The sequence below is a fragment of the Crinia signifera genome, chromosome 1 (assembly GCF_055691185.1).
Source record: "Crinia signifera chromosome 1, ASM5569118v1, whole genome shotgun sequence".
NCBI classification, from domain to species: domain Eukaryota; kingdom Metazoa; phylum Chordata; class Amphibia; order Anura; family Myobatrachidae; genus Crinia; species Crinia signifera.
Genome location: NC_139217.1, coordinates 251,943,643 through 251,960,169, shown reverse-complemented (window position 1 = coordinate 251,960,169; position 16,527 = coordinate 251,943,643). Strand labels below are relative to the sequence as shown.

The following is a 16,527-nucleotide window of genomic DNA, read 5'->3' as shown; positions in this document are numbered from 1 at the left end:
ACATAGTTACAATTCTGAAAATTACCTAACTTGTATTTCTGCCCTTTGACCCCTTAATTTCCATAACACTAGAGGTTTGTGTCTAAAGCAAGGTCATCCACATTCTAGTTTGTGTCTGCTCCTCCTTGGCTAGCTGTACTTCCCCTACCCTGCCTCTTTCCTCATTCCAGGTTCTCCATGGTCACTTAAGCACACAAGAATGATAATTATTGCTGCTTATCCATAAAAGTGCCAATATTATTCTAGTTAGAATATAAATATTTGAAGAAAAGCATACATAACTATGTTGTACAACTAAAAATAATAGTCGACATGGACACCGTCAAAGTGTACCATTGCATTCACCATGTTTCAGGTAAGATGTCTCGCTGAGCTCGGCACACTATTTTTTTCTCCCACCACGCCCTAGTGGATGGTAGGGCATGAAATACCGCCTGACGGCACATGTCGGATAAAAAAAACAAAAAAACACAAGAGAAAAGCTCAGGTTGATCTTTTGGCTGTTGACCCTACCCCTGTCCTTTACCGCAAGCTGGCTCCATCATACATGGGGGAGAAATGGTATCAGTGCACATAACGTGCGCTGATACCCCTTCTCCCCCATAACGATCTGTCATACATCTGCCCCAATGTTCTAAAGGGGACCAAAGGCATGAGGGAAGAGAATGTTTCACAGTAATTATTTGAATAAAACAAATCTATATTCATGTATATATATAAGTGAAAAAGAGAGAGCGCCACACACCTGAGGAATTTTTGATTAATAAAAAAATCTTTTTTACTAGAATATAAAAAATGCAGTACATATAAAAACAATATCAACAATAACAACAATATACTATATTAAGCTCCATGTGAGAAAGGGGGATAATCAAGATTTTTTGTTGAAAGGCCAGACTCAGCTCCGAATGAATGCCTGAATTATTGAAGAGAAAAATCTCTATAAAGTGACATCAAGTTGAATGAGTTCCTTCAAATAAGTGTCAGTCCAATGACAAAGGGGTTTTTCAATAATGATATTATGTAGTGAGGGACCCTCAAAAGATTTGTTTATACTACCTCTGTAGTTAAGCTGGATTTACTCTCGTTAGCCTGCGGTCGCCAGGAGGATGTTAATTCTTCCGTGCGGCTCAAACTACAACCCGCTAGGCGGTCAGCCGTGAACGGCGGGCCGCCGATGGAGATTGAGCAGGGAGTGAGCCCGCACTGACCTGAGATGTGGTTTCAGGTGCTCCGTTGTTGTGGCTTCCAAATTGGCAGGTGGGAGGTCCAACTACACTGGATCACGGTAGTGAGGTTTCAGAGCGGCTGCTCGCAAATGGTGACAGGCAGTCCGGGCAGAGAACTGGCAGGGTAGTCTGTGCCTTGTGGTTATCCTTGACGCGTTTCTCCGCTGTGAATCGGTAGCGGTTTCATCAGAAGGGGACCTAAGGCATGTACACACGCTTCGATCCGGTGGCCGCTGGGTGCCAACATCAACAAGAAGGAACAGACAGGTCGAGGACAGCGGGATGCTGCATTGAGGAGCATGGGACTGCGTTCGATCTGCTACACCAAAGCAGAAATAGACTTGCCGTGCATCAGGATCAAATCTGCATCATACGCAGCTAAACACTGTTTGATTCAGGGTCATTTTAAATTCGATTTGGACTATACAGTCCAAATCAAGTGGAAAATTACCCTGAATTGCAGCGCGTGTACACAGCATTAGAAGCAGTTCATTTGGAAGATTCAGCAGCATTCAGAACATAATGGAGTGGGGACAGACAGGGGCGTCACTAAGGTTGGTGACATCAGGTGCAGGGAAAATATTCCATGCATGTGCTACTAAAAAAAGGGGGTGACCTCGCAGCCTCACCCCCGACCTTGTGCAAGTTGGACTTTGAGTTGATGTAATAAACCACACCCAGATAGGAGTAGTAGGTTACAGTAGTTCAATATAAAGATGACCAATAAGTCGATGATGGTCCATGCCTAAGGGTCTGATCCTGGATATATGTGGATAGTGGAAGAGAATGTGGGGCCTCTCTATAATTGTATATTTTTGGCTATTTCACATGTGTTTTTATAGTTTGACACAAATATGAAGTGTTTCCTGAATTTATGAAGGTGCTGCCCGATTTACCAATACCGCCATCTGAAAATAGTGGAAATCCATTGTAGCCTATGGGTTACACATCACATAGCTGGATGGGCAGAGGGTTCCCCGGAACCCTCCCTGGAAGTGACCACTGTGCAGTGCGGTCTGGCTTATTGTGTATGCACAGATCACCCCACAGCTCACATCGCAGGGATGGGCTCCTTTCGGAACCCCTGTCCCGGTGGGAGCTCAGGTGAGAATATCACATATTGCAATGCAATCCTTGGTGCTAATATCACATTCAAAATGCATTAAATATGCAATCTTTGATAAATGGGCCCATATGAGAGTAACAGAATGTCGGGTTTGAAGGAGAGGCCGGAGTCAAAGATATAGATGTAGCCACATTCGTCGCACATGTGGCAGGCACACACTGGTTGCCATGGGTGTGACTTAATACTAGTTGCAGCCCCATGTATTCCTATGGCCATGTATTCCTATGGTGCTCGTGTCAGTCTGTGGGCACACATCCAGTCCCCTCCCTCTTTCCCCAATATTTGTGTGTATATTGTACACTTGAAGGTAAAGCTCCTTCATTCTGGCACTGGCACCCCTCCCATCTACCCTCAGGTGTTTTAATTAGCACAGGTTCCTACATAGCTGACTACATGTTAATATGGGCTCTATTTGAAGGTAAGACCTAGATACATTTATATTTGTGCAAATGTGTGCTAAGAACTTCAATTATACTCCATGTTAATTGTTAGAAAAAAATGGGTTTGTTATCAGCGCACCGAATCGTGTTCGGCTAGCAGCTGCACTTAAGGATGACTAGTCCTTTGGTTGTACAAAAGTATTCAGGTTTTTTAGTGCTGCGCTCTGCCTAAGTACTAGGGTGTGTGTAGTCTAAATAAGTCTGTCATTAAATTGAAAAAACACACTTTACTGGTAAATTGGAAATCAAGGTACGGTACTTATGTAGTATCTGGGCGTCCAATTTAGAAATTGTGTCGGGCACATTGCATCGCATGCGACCATCGGATGCGATGCGATGACCCGATTTTTCCATAGGAATCAATGTTAAAATGGACTGAGTCCATTTTAACATGGAATTCAATGGGAAAAAGGGGTCCTTTTCATAGCGTGCGTGGCGAGCGTGGCGAGCCCCGCGAGGGGACACAGAATACCGTCCGCTCGCCACGCTTCGGGCTCGGTGGCTCGCTACAGGTTTATAGCCAACTCCATGCCCACTTGGATAGTAGGGGTATGAAAAGGACCCCTTTTTCCCATTAAATTCCATGTTAAAATGGACTCAGTCCATTTTAACATTGATGGTACTCTTTACCTAGCACGGCGCCCATCGCGGGCATCGCGGCCATCAAATGCACTAAAAAACGGGTGCGACGCGATGCCCGCGATTTCCCATAGGGAACAATGTTAAAAGTGTGATTGGACGCGATTTTACTGTTCAATGCCTCAATGCCCGCGATTTTTCCATAGGAAACAATGTTAAATGGGCCACAGAGCCCAAATAGTCCCCCTGAAGTCTGAAATGGCCCCCACAATTGTTAACGCCACCCCACGATCAACGTGAACCCGAAGCGTGGCGAGCGCAGCGAGCCCGCGAGGGGCGGCGGTACGCGTCCTCCGACCTTTTCATACCCCCACTATCCACGTCGGCGTGGAGTTGAGAATAGAATAGTGTGGCGAGCGCAGCGAGCCACCGAGCCCGAAGCGTGGCGAGCGCAGCGAGCCCTGCGAGGGGCCGCGGATACCTTCACAGGTAAACGCGTCCCTTCGCGGGCTTCACAGGTATCCGCGTCCGCTCGCCACGCTTCGGGCTCGGTGGCTCGCTGCGCTCGCCACACTATTCTATTCTCAACTCCACGCCGACGTGGATAGTGGGGGTATGAAAAGGTCGGAGGACGCGTACCGCCGCCGCTCGCCACGCTTCGGGTTCACGTTAATCGTGGGGTGGCGTTAACAATTGTGTGGGCCATTTAAGACTTCAGGGGGACTATTAGGGCTCTGTGGCCCATTTAACATTGTTTCCTATGGAAAAATCGCGGGCATTGAGGCGTTGAACAGTAAAATCGCGTCCAATCACACTTTTAACATTGATCCCTACGGGAAATTGCGGGCATCGCGTCGCACCCGTTTTTTTAGTGCATGCGATGGCCGCGATTTTTTGCCCCCGATGACCGCGATGGACATCGTGGGCGCCGTGCTAGGTAAAGAGTACCACATTGATTCCTATGGAAAAATCGCATCGCATCTGATTGTATGCCTTAACTTAAGGCATACAATCAAAAAATCGGGCGCCCAGATACTACATAAGTACCCAAGGTACAAATATACATAAACATGCAGGATTTAAAATAAAAGGTAAATATCAAATTTAAGCATAAACCTAGACTGCAACAAATGTTGCAGCACAAATGAATAGATTGTTTAAATGTACAACAGTTGCCGATGTGTGTACAAACTCCCAAGGAGTCAGATTGGTGGTCTGTCCTGGTTGGGCAGTGTGTATGCTCTTACGGAGCTGCTGTTTTTTGTGGTAAATTTCACGTCAGAGATTAGGTATATCCTTAAGTTGTTAATAACAACGGGGGATGGTGGGTTGCAGGTGGAAAATATGCAGTCTCGGGTTGGCAGTGAGCGCGGCGTCCCGCTAACTCAGATGTATTGGACAGATCTTCAGGTACCCCTTTTACTGTTGTGAGTGTGTTGGTAGTGGTTTTCGGAGGAGCTGTGAGGACGGGTAAGTAGGAGGCAGTTTAGTGCGACGAGAGGCAGGAGGGCTCCCAGGCAAGGAGGTCGGAACGCGGCGCACAAGTTACCGAAGGAACTTGGAACACGCAGTCACCAGAGGACCAAGGTGCTGAGCGCTGTGTCTCCACACACGCACAGCAGCCATCGGTGGGTGCACTAGCTCACCTGGCGTACCTACATGCACCATCCACAGCTCCTCCGAAAACCACTACCAACACACTCACAACAGTAAAAGGGGTACCTGAAGATCTGTCCAATACATCTGAGTTAGCGGGACGCCGCGCTCACTGCCAACCCGAGACTGCATATTTTCCACCTGCAACCCACCATCCCCCGTTGTTATTAACCCCTTCCTGACACAGCATGTTTTTGCCTTCCTGACAGAGCCCTTTTTTTCAAATCTGACATGTATCACTTAAGTGGGGATAACTTTTTTTTGCTTTTACTTATCCCAGTGATTTTGAGATTGTTTTTTCGTGACACATTGTACTTCAAGTTAGTGGTAAATTTTCGTCGATACAGTCTGTGTTTTTTTGTGAAAAATACCAAAATGTCGTAAAAAAATGGAAAATTTAGCAATTTGCAAAATGTTAAATTTTCTGCTTGTGAGACAAATAATCATACCACTCAAAATAGTTAATAACTAACATAGACCATATGTCTACTTTATGTTTCCATCATTATTTCAACTTCCTTTTAATTTTTTTGGACACTAGGAGGCTTACAATATGAATAGCAAATTTTCAAATTTTCAAGAAAATTTCAAACACTGATTTTTTTAGGGACCAGTTCAGTTCTGATGTGACTTTGAGGGACTTGTATGTGAGACACCCCCATAAATGATGCCATTTCAAAAACTGCACCCCTCACAGTATTCAAAACAGCATTTTGGAAGTTTGTTAACCCTTTAGGTGTTTCACAGGAATTAAAACAAAGTGTAGGTGAAATTTCAAAATTTCATTTTTTTTGCAGATTTGCAATTTTAATACATTTTTCTAAGGAACACAGTACATTTTACTAGAGAAATGTGACTAAAAATTGATTCCCCCAATTCTTTTGTTTTCATAAATATCCTATATGTGGCCCTAGTGTGCACGTTGACCAAACCACAGGCTTCATAATAGAAGGAGCACCTACTTGATTTTGGAGCCTCCTTTTTATGAGATTATTTTTTAGGCACCATGTAGGTTTCTAGGCACCATAAGATGCTAAAAGTTAGGAACCCCCCCACAAGTGACCCCATTTTGCAAACTACACCCCTCAGGGAATTCATCTAGGGGTATAGTGTACATTTCAAACCCCCAGGGGTTTCCCCAATTGTGGTACAACTGGGCAGTGAAAATGAAAAATTAATTTTTTTACACAAAAATGCAGTTCTGGCTCAAAATTTGTCATTTTCACAAGGAATGAAGGAGACAAAGCACCCCAAAATCTGTGCCCCAATTTCTCCCGAGTACGGCAATGCCTCACATGTGACCAAAAAATACCAGTTGGGTGCATGGCAGGACTCGGAAGGGAAGGAGTGATTTTTGGATTTTGCAGCTCAGATTCTGGTGGAATGTTGGTGGGTGCTATGTCGCATTAGCAAGACCCCCGAAGCACCAATACAGTGGAACCCCCCACAAGTGACCCCATTTTGCAAACTACACCCCTCAGGGAATTCATCTAGGGGTATAGTGTACATTTCAAACCCCCAGGGGTTTCACCAATTTTGATACAACTGGGCTGTGCAAATGAAAAATTTACATTTTTTACACAAAAATGCAGTTCTGGCTCAAAATTTTTCATTTTCACAAGGAATGAAGGAGACAAAGCACCCCAAAATCTGTGCCCCAATTTCTCCCGAGTATGGCAATGCCTCACATGTGACCAAAAAATACCAGTTGGGTGCATAGCAGGACTCAGAAGGGAAGGAGTGATATTTGGATTTTGCAGCACAGATTTTGGTGGAATGTTGGTGGGTGCTATGTCGCATTAGCAAGACCCCCGAAGCACCAATACAGTGGAACCCCCCCACAAGTGACCCCATTTTGCAAACTACACCCCTCAGGGAATTCATCTAGGGGTATAGTGTACATTTCAAACCCCCAGGGGTTTCACCAATTTTGATACAACTGGGCAGTGAAAATGAAAAATTACATTTTTTTACACAAAAATGCAGTTCTGGCTCCAAATTTGTCATTTTCACAAGGAATGAAGGAGACAAAGCACCCCAAAATCTGTGCCCCGATTTCTCCCGAGTACGGCAATGCCTCACATGTGACCAAAAAATACCAGTTGGGTGCATGGCAGGACTCAGAAGGGAAGGAGTGATTTTTGGATTTTGCAGCTCAGATTCTGGTGGAATGTTGGTGGGTGCTATGTCGCATTAGCAAGACCCCCGAAGCACCAATACAGTGGAACCCCCCCACAAGTGACCCCATTTTGCAAACTACACCCCTCAGGGAATTCATCTAGGGGTATAGTGTACATTTCAAACCCCCAGGGGTTTCACCAATTTTGATACAACTGGGCTGTGCAACTGAAAAATTAAATTTTTTACACAAAAATGCAGTTCTGGCTCAAAATTTTTCATTTTCACAAGGAATGAAGGAGACAAAGCACCCCAAAATCTGTGCCCCAATTTCTCCCGAGTACGGCAATGCCTCACATGTGACCAAAAAATACCAGTTGGGTGCATGGCAGGACTCAGAAGGGAAGGAGTGATTTTTGGATTTTGCAGCTCAGATTCTGGTGGAATGTTGGTGGGTGCTATGTCGCATTAGCAAGACCCCCGAAGCACCAATACAGTGGAACCCCCCCACAAGTGACCCCATTTTGCAAACTACACCCCTCAGGGAATTCATCTAGGGGTATAGTGTACATTTCAAATCTCCAGGGGTTTCACCAATTTTGATACAACTGTGCTGTGCAACTGAAAAATTACATTTTTTACACAAAAATGCAGTTCTGGCTCAAAATTTTTCATTTTCACAAGGAATGAAGGAGACAAAGCACCCCAAAATCTGTGCCCCGATTTCTCCCGAGTACGGCAATGCCTCACATGTGACCAAAAAATACCAGTTGGGTGCATGGCAGGACTCAGAAGGGAAGGAGTGATTTTTGGATTTTGCAGCTCAGATTCTGGTGGAATGTTGGTGGGTGCTATGTCGCATTAGCAAGACCCCCGAAGCACCAATACAGTGGAACCCCCCCACAAGTGACCCCATTTTGCAAACTACACCCCTCAGGGAATTCATCTAGGGGTATAGTGTACATTTCAAACCCCCAGGGGTTTCACCAATTTTGATACAACTGGGCTGTGCAACTGAAAAATTACATTTTTTACACAAAAATGCAGTTCTGGCTCAAAATTTTTCATTTTCACAAGGAATGAAGGAGACAAAGCACCCCAAAATCTGTGCCCCGATTTCTCCCGAGTACGGCAATGCCTCACATGTGACCAAAAAATACCAGTTGGGTGCATGGCAGGACTCAGAAGGGAAGGAGTGATTTTTGGATTTTGCAGCTCAGATTCTGGTGGAATGTTGGTGGGTGCTATGTCGCATTAGCAAGACCCCCGAAGCACCAATACAGTGGAACCCCCCCACAAGTGACCCCATTTTGCAAACTACACCCCTCTGGGAATTCATCTAGGGTATAATGTACATTTCAAACCCCCAGGGGTTTCACCAATTGTGGTACAACTGGGCAGTGAAAATGAAAAATTAAAATTTTTACACAAAAATGCAGTTCTGGCTCAAAATTTTTCATTTTCAGAAGGTATGAAGGAGAAAAAGCACCCCAAAATCTGTGCCCCAATTTCTCCCGAGTACGGCAATGCTTCATGTGTGACCAAAAAATGGCAGGACTCAGAAGGGAAGGAGTGATATTTGGATTTTGCAGCTCAGATTCTGGTGGAATTTTGGTGGGTGCTATGTCGCATTAGCAAGACCCCCGAAGCACCAATACAGTGGAACCCCCCCACAAGTGACCCCATTTTGCAAACTACACCCCTCAGGGAATTCATCTAGGGGTATAGTGTACATTTCAAACCCCTAGGGGTTTCACCAATTTTGATACAACTGGGCAGTGAAAATGAAAAGTTACATTTTTTTACACAAAAATGCAGTTCTGGCTCAAAATTTTTCATTTTCATAAGGTATGAAGGAGAAAAAGCACCCTAAAATCTGTGCCCCAATTTCTCCCGAGTACGGCAATGCCTCACATGTGACCAAAAAATACCAGTTGGGTGCATGGCAGGACTCAGAAGGGAAGTAGTGATTTTTGGATTTTGCGGCTCAGATTCTGGTGGAATGAATGGTGGGTGCTATGTGGCATTAGCAATACCCCCGAAGCACGGTGAAATGATGAACCTAATAATCCATAGATGTGTGGTATATTTTAAAACACTCCTTTATACATAGGCCGGGTTTGTCGGGGCAAGTGTCACACTGGAAAATAGTTTGCTTTCTTATTCCCTTTTTATAGCAAACTTTGCACCTTTTTTTGTGTCCTGCCCTTTTTTCCAGTGGAGGGGATTTCATCAGGAAAATGCTGCCCTGGTACAATACGGGGGCCAGTACTAGAAGTACTGGGGCCCTCTGCCTGCTGGTTCCCAAATATTAGGCCCTTTATGACTTCCTCTTGAAAGTGCATAAATGTCCCCCTCTGGCTGGGAGAACGGAATAGCACGTAAGCGTTATACAGTGCCATCTGGATGATATACACGGCCAGCTTCTTGTACCAGATTTTTGTTTTCCGCAGGGCACTGTACGGCTTCAGTACCTGATCTGAAAGATCCACTCCGCCCATGTACCTATTGTAATCCAGGATACAATTAGGTTTTGAGGTGTGGGTACTGGTACCTCGTACAGGGATGGAGGTGGTACTGTCTCCGTGAATTGTTGTCAGTATAAGGACATCCCTCTTGTCCTTATATTTGACCAACAACATATTTTCGGTGCATATTCCCCTGCTTTCACCCCTTCTCATTACTTGGGCAATGTGCGTTTTTGGGAGGCCTCTTTGGTTCTTGCGCACAGTACCGCAAGCTGCTGTACCTCTTGAACCAAGGGCCTTAAACAGGGGGATGCTAGTGTAAAAGTTATCCACATAGAGGTGATAACCTTTATCCAGGAAGGGGTGCACTAAATCCCAGACAATTTTTCCACTAACACCTACGAGGGAGGGGGGGCATTCTGGCGGTTCAATTCTTGAATCCTTCCCTTCATATACCCTAAACCTGTGGGTGTACCCTGAGGTGCTTTCACACAGCTTATACATTTTTATGCCATACCTTGCCCTCTTACTGGGAAGGTACTGGCGGAATTTAACCCTTCCTTTAAAATGTATAAGGGACGCGTCTATGCAAATGAATTTATCTGGGATGTACATCTCTTCAAATTTGGCACTGAAGTGATCAATGACCGTCCTGACTTTGAATAGCCGGTCAAAGGTGGGATCATCTCTGGGTGGGCACTGTGCATTATCGTTGTAATGCAAAAATTTAAGGATTAACTCAAAACGATTCCGGGTCATGGCCATACGGTAAAGTGGGGTGCTGTACAGAACATCTGTACTCCAATATTGCCTAATTTCTGGCTTTTTTACTATGCCCATATGAAACACCAGACCCCAAAACGTCATCATCTCTACTGCATCTACAGGCATCCACCTAGCAAATGATGACGTGGGGTTTTGAGCAATAAACTGCTGGGCATATAAATTAGTTTGGTCCACCATTAAATTTATAAAATCATCAGAGAAAAATAATTTGAAAAAGTCAATTTCTCTGAGACCTGTTGAATCAAATTGGATTCCTGGGATGGCCAAAAACTCAGGAACCTGGGGCTCAAAATTGTCTGGTGGTGGGGTCCATACGAGATCAATTATTGGGGGGGGGGGGTCTCAGCTGCTCTACGGGGGCGTCCCTCATCACTAGAGGAGGAAGAGGAGCTTAAGATGAATCCTTCAAATTCCCCGCTTGCCTCACTGGCTGTGTCAGAGTCAGAGGCAAGCATGGCATATGCCTCCTCCGCTGAATACATTCTTCTGGATGACTGGGATGACATTTGGGATGACATTTGGGATGCCATTTTTATTTTTGTGTTTCTGGTAGTGAAATGTTTCAACACGTGTATAGTGTAGGGGGGGTACAAACTTTATTTCAATGTAGTATGTAGTGTGTAGTGTGTATGTAGTGCAGAAAAAAAAAAAAAAAAAAAAAAAAAGGTCCTGCGCCAAAAATTGAGCACAGATGTTGGTCAGTAACGTCCGTCACTGAACAGCGCTCAAAGGCAACAGGAATTTGATCAAAAAAATTTGATAAAAAAAAATTAAAAAAAGACCCCACAGCACCCTCACAAAAAAAAAAAAAAGGTGATCAGTGATGCGACACTGATTACCAGTGAGGGGCAGCAGGTGCACAACCTTTGGTGCAACTGACAGTGCAACTGGCAGGTATATATAAAAAAAAAACCTCTGCACCCCCAAAAAGTTGCTGATCACCTCAGATATAGTGATCAGCACAAAAGGGGGGGGGGCAGCAGACACAAAATATAGCACTCTCTATCACTCTCTGTCTCTCTCTATCTCTCACTATCTCTCACTATCTCTCACTATCTCTCACTCTATGACACTGCAGCAGCAGCACTGACAGTTATATATATAAAAAATAACCCCTGCACCCCCAAAAAGTTGCTGGGGGTGCACAAAAAGGGGGCAGCAGACACAAAATATAGCACTTTCTATCACTATCTCTCTCTATCTCTCACTATCTACCACTCTATGACACTGCAGCAGCACTGGTATATATATAAAAAAAAAACCTGTGCCCCCAAAAAGTTGCTGATCAGTTAATTTATACTGATCAGCACAAAAGGGGGGGGCAGCAGTCAGTTGCACACGCAGTACAGCTGTATATATATATAAAAAATATATAGCACAATCTGTCACTATCTCTCTATCTCTCTCTATCTATAACTATCACACTGCAGCAGCACAAAATGTAGCACTCTCTGTCACTAGCCCTCTCTATCTCTCTCTATCTCTCTCTCTCTATCTATAACTGGAACACACTGCAGCAGCACAGCAGCACAACACAGCACAGCACAACACAGGAAGTCACAAGCTCCAGGAACGCTACAAGCTGTGATCAGGTAAGTATTTTGCAAGGATCAGGTCAGTAAAACGGCAGATTGGCACGGTGACCGCACTGCACGCAATTCCAGACCGGAATGGCGTCTGCAGTGCAGTCACCGTTAGTTTAAATCCCCCTCCATGGCTGTGATTGGTCCGTCGGTCCGACGAACCAATCACGGCCTTTGGGGGCGGGTTGGGTGAGGTGGGGTGACACCAGTGTCACCCTTACACCCCGTGGTGATTGGTGCTGTACTTTACAGCACCAATCACCACCGATCCCTGTGTCACCGGCGAACGTTATTCGCCGGTGACACAGAAAACGCTGTAATTGGCTGTTCACACTGAACAGCCAATCACAGCGATCGCCGACGGGGGGGCGGCATCGCAGCCCCCCCTGGGCATGCAGGGACATGTCTGCTGTCAGGGACAGCAGACATGTTTAAACTGTCACCGCGTCTATAGACGCGGTGACAGTTTAAAGCCATGACGTACATTTACGCCATGTGTCGGGAAGTACATCCCGGCCATGACGTAAATGTACGTCAAATGTCGGGAAGGGGTTAACAACTTAAGGATATACCTAATCTCTGACGTGAAATTTACCACAAAAAACAGCAGCTCCGTAACATTTCTTGCAGTCTATGTTTATGCTTAAGTTTGATATTTACCTTTTATTTTATATCCTGCATGTTTATGTATATTTGTACCTTGATTTCCAATTTACAAGTAAAGTGTGTTTTTTCAATTTAATGACAGACTGTTATTTAGACTACACACACCCTAGTACTTAGGCAGAGCGCAGCACTAAAAAACCTGAATACTTATGTTAATTGTTAGAGTTTATCAAAATAATTTTTACTATCAGTCTTAACACCTAGAGTGTGCATCAGTATTGTTCTCTGTTTTCCTGTATGGTACTAGAAGCCTTAACTTGGTAGCACCTCACATTGGGGTTTATTCTAGTTCATTCTTTCTGACAAAATCCTTCTTAGATGGACAAAACCATGTTCACTGCAGGGGACAGATGTAACATGTGCAGAGAGAATTAGATTTGGGTGAGTTATTTTGTTTCTGTGCAGGGAAAATACTGACTGCATGATTTTACACTTCAATATAGATCTCACTTTGAAGAAAAACCCCACCCAAATCTAATTCTCTCTGCACAAGTTACATCTGCCCCACCCGCAGTGCACATGGTTTTGTCCATCTAAGAAGGATTTTGTCAGAAAGAATGGACTAGAATAACCCCCATTATGTTTAAAAATATGGTGTGCAGTCCAGTCCCTCCCTCTTGGCACACTTGCAGCCCCAGCTTTGCTGTAACTAAGTCACTGCATGGTTATATCAGTAAGTTCAAGAAGTGGCCTTCATACCTTCCAACATTTGATTCTGCACAATTTGGACAAGTTAAATTAAGGGGCGTGGCCTCAAAGTTACTGGACACATGTTACAATGTCTACACTTCCCACGCACCCGTTTTTTCGCTGCTGGCCATGCCCCCAACCCACACCAAGGGACACTGCTGCCTGCAAGTGAAACAGTCACAGAAAATTGTGACTGTCTTGCAAATATCAAGGAACAGTTTAAGAACAGATAGGATGGCGAATGAATAGTGAATCAACAATAATGGTTCTCTGCCACAGATGGCAAAACTAATACCGGAATTAAACCATCGATGGCCAACCCTACATGACACAAGGGAAGCAAGCAGATTTATCAAAGGTAAAGAGAAACAAAGTACCATCCAATCAGCTCCTAATGGTCATGTTACAGGCTTTCAAAATTGATTGGTACTTTTTTCTCTCTCCAAGCTTTGATAACAGAGGCATAACTAATATTGTGGCGCCCCCCCCCCCCCCGCCAAAAAATTACCTTACCCCTCCGCATGCCGCCGCCCCCACAGATAGCCTCCGGGCTCCGTCTCCTGCAGTAATGAAAAATGACACGACAAAATGGCTGCCCCCGTACAGGAGGCAACATATGCTGACAGGCGGTATATCATGCCCTGCCATCCAATGTGGTGAGATGGGAGTATAAAATAGCATGCCCACAGCATGGCGAGCCATCAGAGGGTCCGTGGTACACTTTAATTATCCATGTCGACTTTCAGGGGAAAAAAGTAAAAAACAAAACTCACGTCGACCTTCTAACTGTCGACTTTTCTTTTGTCAACCTAATGCTTGTGTCAACCTCAGCCATATCGACCTATTTCAGTTGTCAACCTTCAGTGGTGGACCCAGTGCATGTCGACCTAAATAGAGTCGACCCAATGGCCCATACCCCTCATTGTGACTATTCTGATGTCAGAGTATTCTTACCTTAAGCTGTATTTCATCAGATGATTTATTGACAATAATTTCCCTTTCCACAGGAGACTCTACAGGTGCTGTTCTCTGGTCTCCCGTATGTAGTAGTGGTGTGGGGCCTGTTCTCTCTCCTTCCTTCTGCTCTGGGCTGAAGTCTTGGTTTGTCCTCCTGTTTTCCCCATACAGGTGTGCGGCACCTGGGGCTGCAGGTTCGTCTTCCTGCAATACTGGTATAGAGACCAATTCGCTGTTATCGGTAGTCACCTGGCCCTCCTCCTGCACCGGTGTAATGTCCTGGTGTACCTCTGCCCCTCTCCCTCCATCCATAGCAGGTGTGTGGCCCAATTCTTCTTCCTTGTCCCCCATTTGCACTGGTGCAACGTCTGGGTCTTCCACCTCGTCCCCATCCGAGACAGGTATACAGACTGGCTCTTCTCTCTTGTCCCCCTGCTGCTGCACAGGTGCAATGTCCGGGACCGGGTCTTCCCCCCTCCTGTCCCCATCAGGGACTAGATGTTCCCTCTTGTCCCCCTGCTGCTGCTGCACAGGTGCAATGTCCGGGACCGGGTCTTCCCCCCTCCTGTCCCCATCAGGGACTAGATATTCCCTCTTGTTCCCCTGCTGCTGCTGCACGGGTGCAATGTCCAGGACCGGGTCTTCCCCACTGTCCCCATCCGGGAGTAGCTGTTCCCTGTTGTCCCCCTGCTGCACCGGTGCGATGTCCGCGGCTGCTGCTCTCCTTTGTCTCCTAGAAGAGATGTAGCTCCATGAAGCAATGGCCACCCCTCCGGAGGCCGCTAGGAGAGCTGCTGCCAGACCGATTCCCTGAAGGGAAGACATCGTCCCGCAGTGACCGCTAGCACCGCGCACACTGCTCTAGTGCTTCCATGCGCTGCTCAGCCTGAAACTTGGTCCAACTGGCGGAGCTGCGTGGTGCTGGGGCCTGCGCTATGTACGAAGACTCGATGTACACGTAAATAAAAGTAAACAATGCTGCCTGGCACCGTGCGCTCCACCCCGCACCTTCCGTGACTTCACTACTTCCGAGTCCGAGAGCAAAAGGTAGAGGGGAGTGCCGGGGGGCAGTGACACGGCCAGAGCTCTGCCCTGCTAACTGGCACTGTGGCACACTGCTTCATGTACGGTGCTCACCACCGGGTAGAGGTGGTTGTACTGCCTGTGGCAGTTTATATTGTGTGTAGTCAGGGAAATGTGTAATATGTTATGCTACTTATTCTACATAACACACAGTGCATTTTTTTTATCTGTGTCCTTCTGACTTCTTAAAGCAAATGATCATTCTGCTTAATGCTTGCGTCGACCTAATGACCTAGACCCATGCAGACCCAAACCCATGTCGACATTGTTGCCTGTCGACCTAGTGGTGTTGACCCAATGCTTGTCGACCTAATGACCGTATACCCCTATGGGCAGTATTCAATGGCGTTGGCAAGGGGGTTTCTGCGGCGAGGGTGGCATATTTTTGGCAGGGATTGACGAAAAACAAGCCATCCTTGTGACTAACCCCCTTGCCGTCCGCTCACCCTATTCTATGTTCTGGGGGAATTGTCACCTTCAGAGACAGCGAGGATTCCCCCGAACAGCGAGGGACGCCGCTAATGTAACAATCTCGCTGCATATAGTGGCGACCCTCACCGTTTTGACAGCCACACTCTCTGTTTCCACCTCGCTGGAGGTGGAATCGGTAAGTGCAGGGGGGTCAGTTGAATACTGACCTGCAAACTTTGACGGCGAGCAATAGGCACTGCTCGCCGTCAGTGAATATATACGTATGGGCTTTATTGCATTCGAAAGTGCGATAAAACCCCCACAACTGTGTTGTTACCGCATTTTTGGTTTAGCGCATCCCACCCAGAAGCTGATGGACTACGAACTGTGGGAAAGAGGGGGGGACTGGACTGCACACCATATTTTTAAACATAATGAGAGGTGCTACCAAGTTAAGGCTTTTAGTACCATACAGGAAAAAAAGAACTGTGTAAATAGCTGGGTAGAGGGTTCCCTAAGAACCCCCACCCAGAAGTGACCACTGTGCTGTGCCCTATGCACAATCTCGGGGCATTTTTTTCAATCCCGGGATTTGGGATTGAGAAATGCTCAATCCTGGGATTGGTCTCCCTAATTAAAAAAAAGCCCCACCCTCACACATTCATTTACTCGGGTAGTGCACCGGGAACAGGGCGGGTGAGAGTGGCATAGTGTCCGAGAGTGGCGAGAAGTTCC

The 16,527-nt window shown here is 45.9% G+C and overlaps 1 protein-coding gene across 1 annotated transcript in view; it reads right to left on the bottom strand.

Moving 5' to 3' along the window:
• ARL9 (ARF like GTPase 9) overlaps positions 1-15,442 on the bottom strand; it is a 32,804-nt gene extending 17,362 nt beyond the window's left edge. Inside the window, exon 1 of the mRNA XM_083180113.1 lies at positions 14,296-15,442. Coding sequence (XP_083036239.1) covers positions 14,296-15,123 — 828 coding nt within the window. The 5' untranslated portion in view covers positions 15,124-15,442. The remainder of the gene's footprint in view (positions 1-14,295) is intronic.
• Between the last annotated feature and the right edge of the window lie 1,085 nt (positions 15,443-16,527).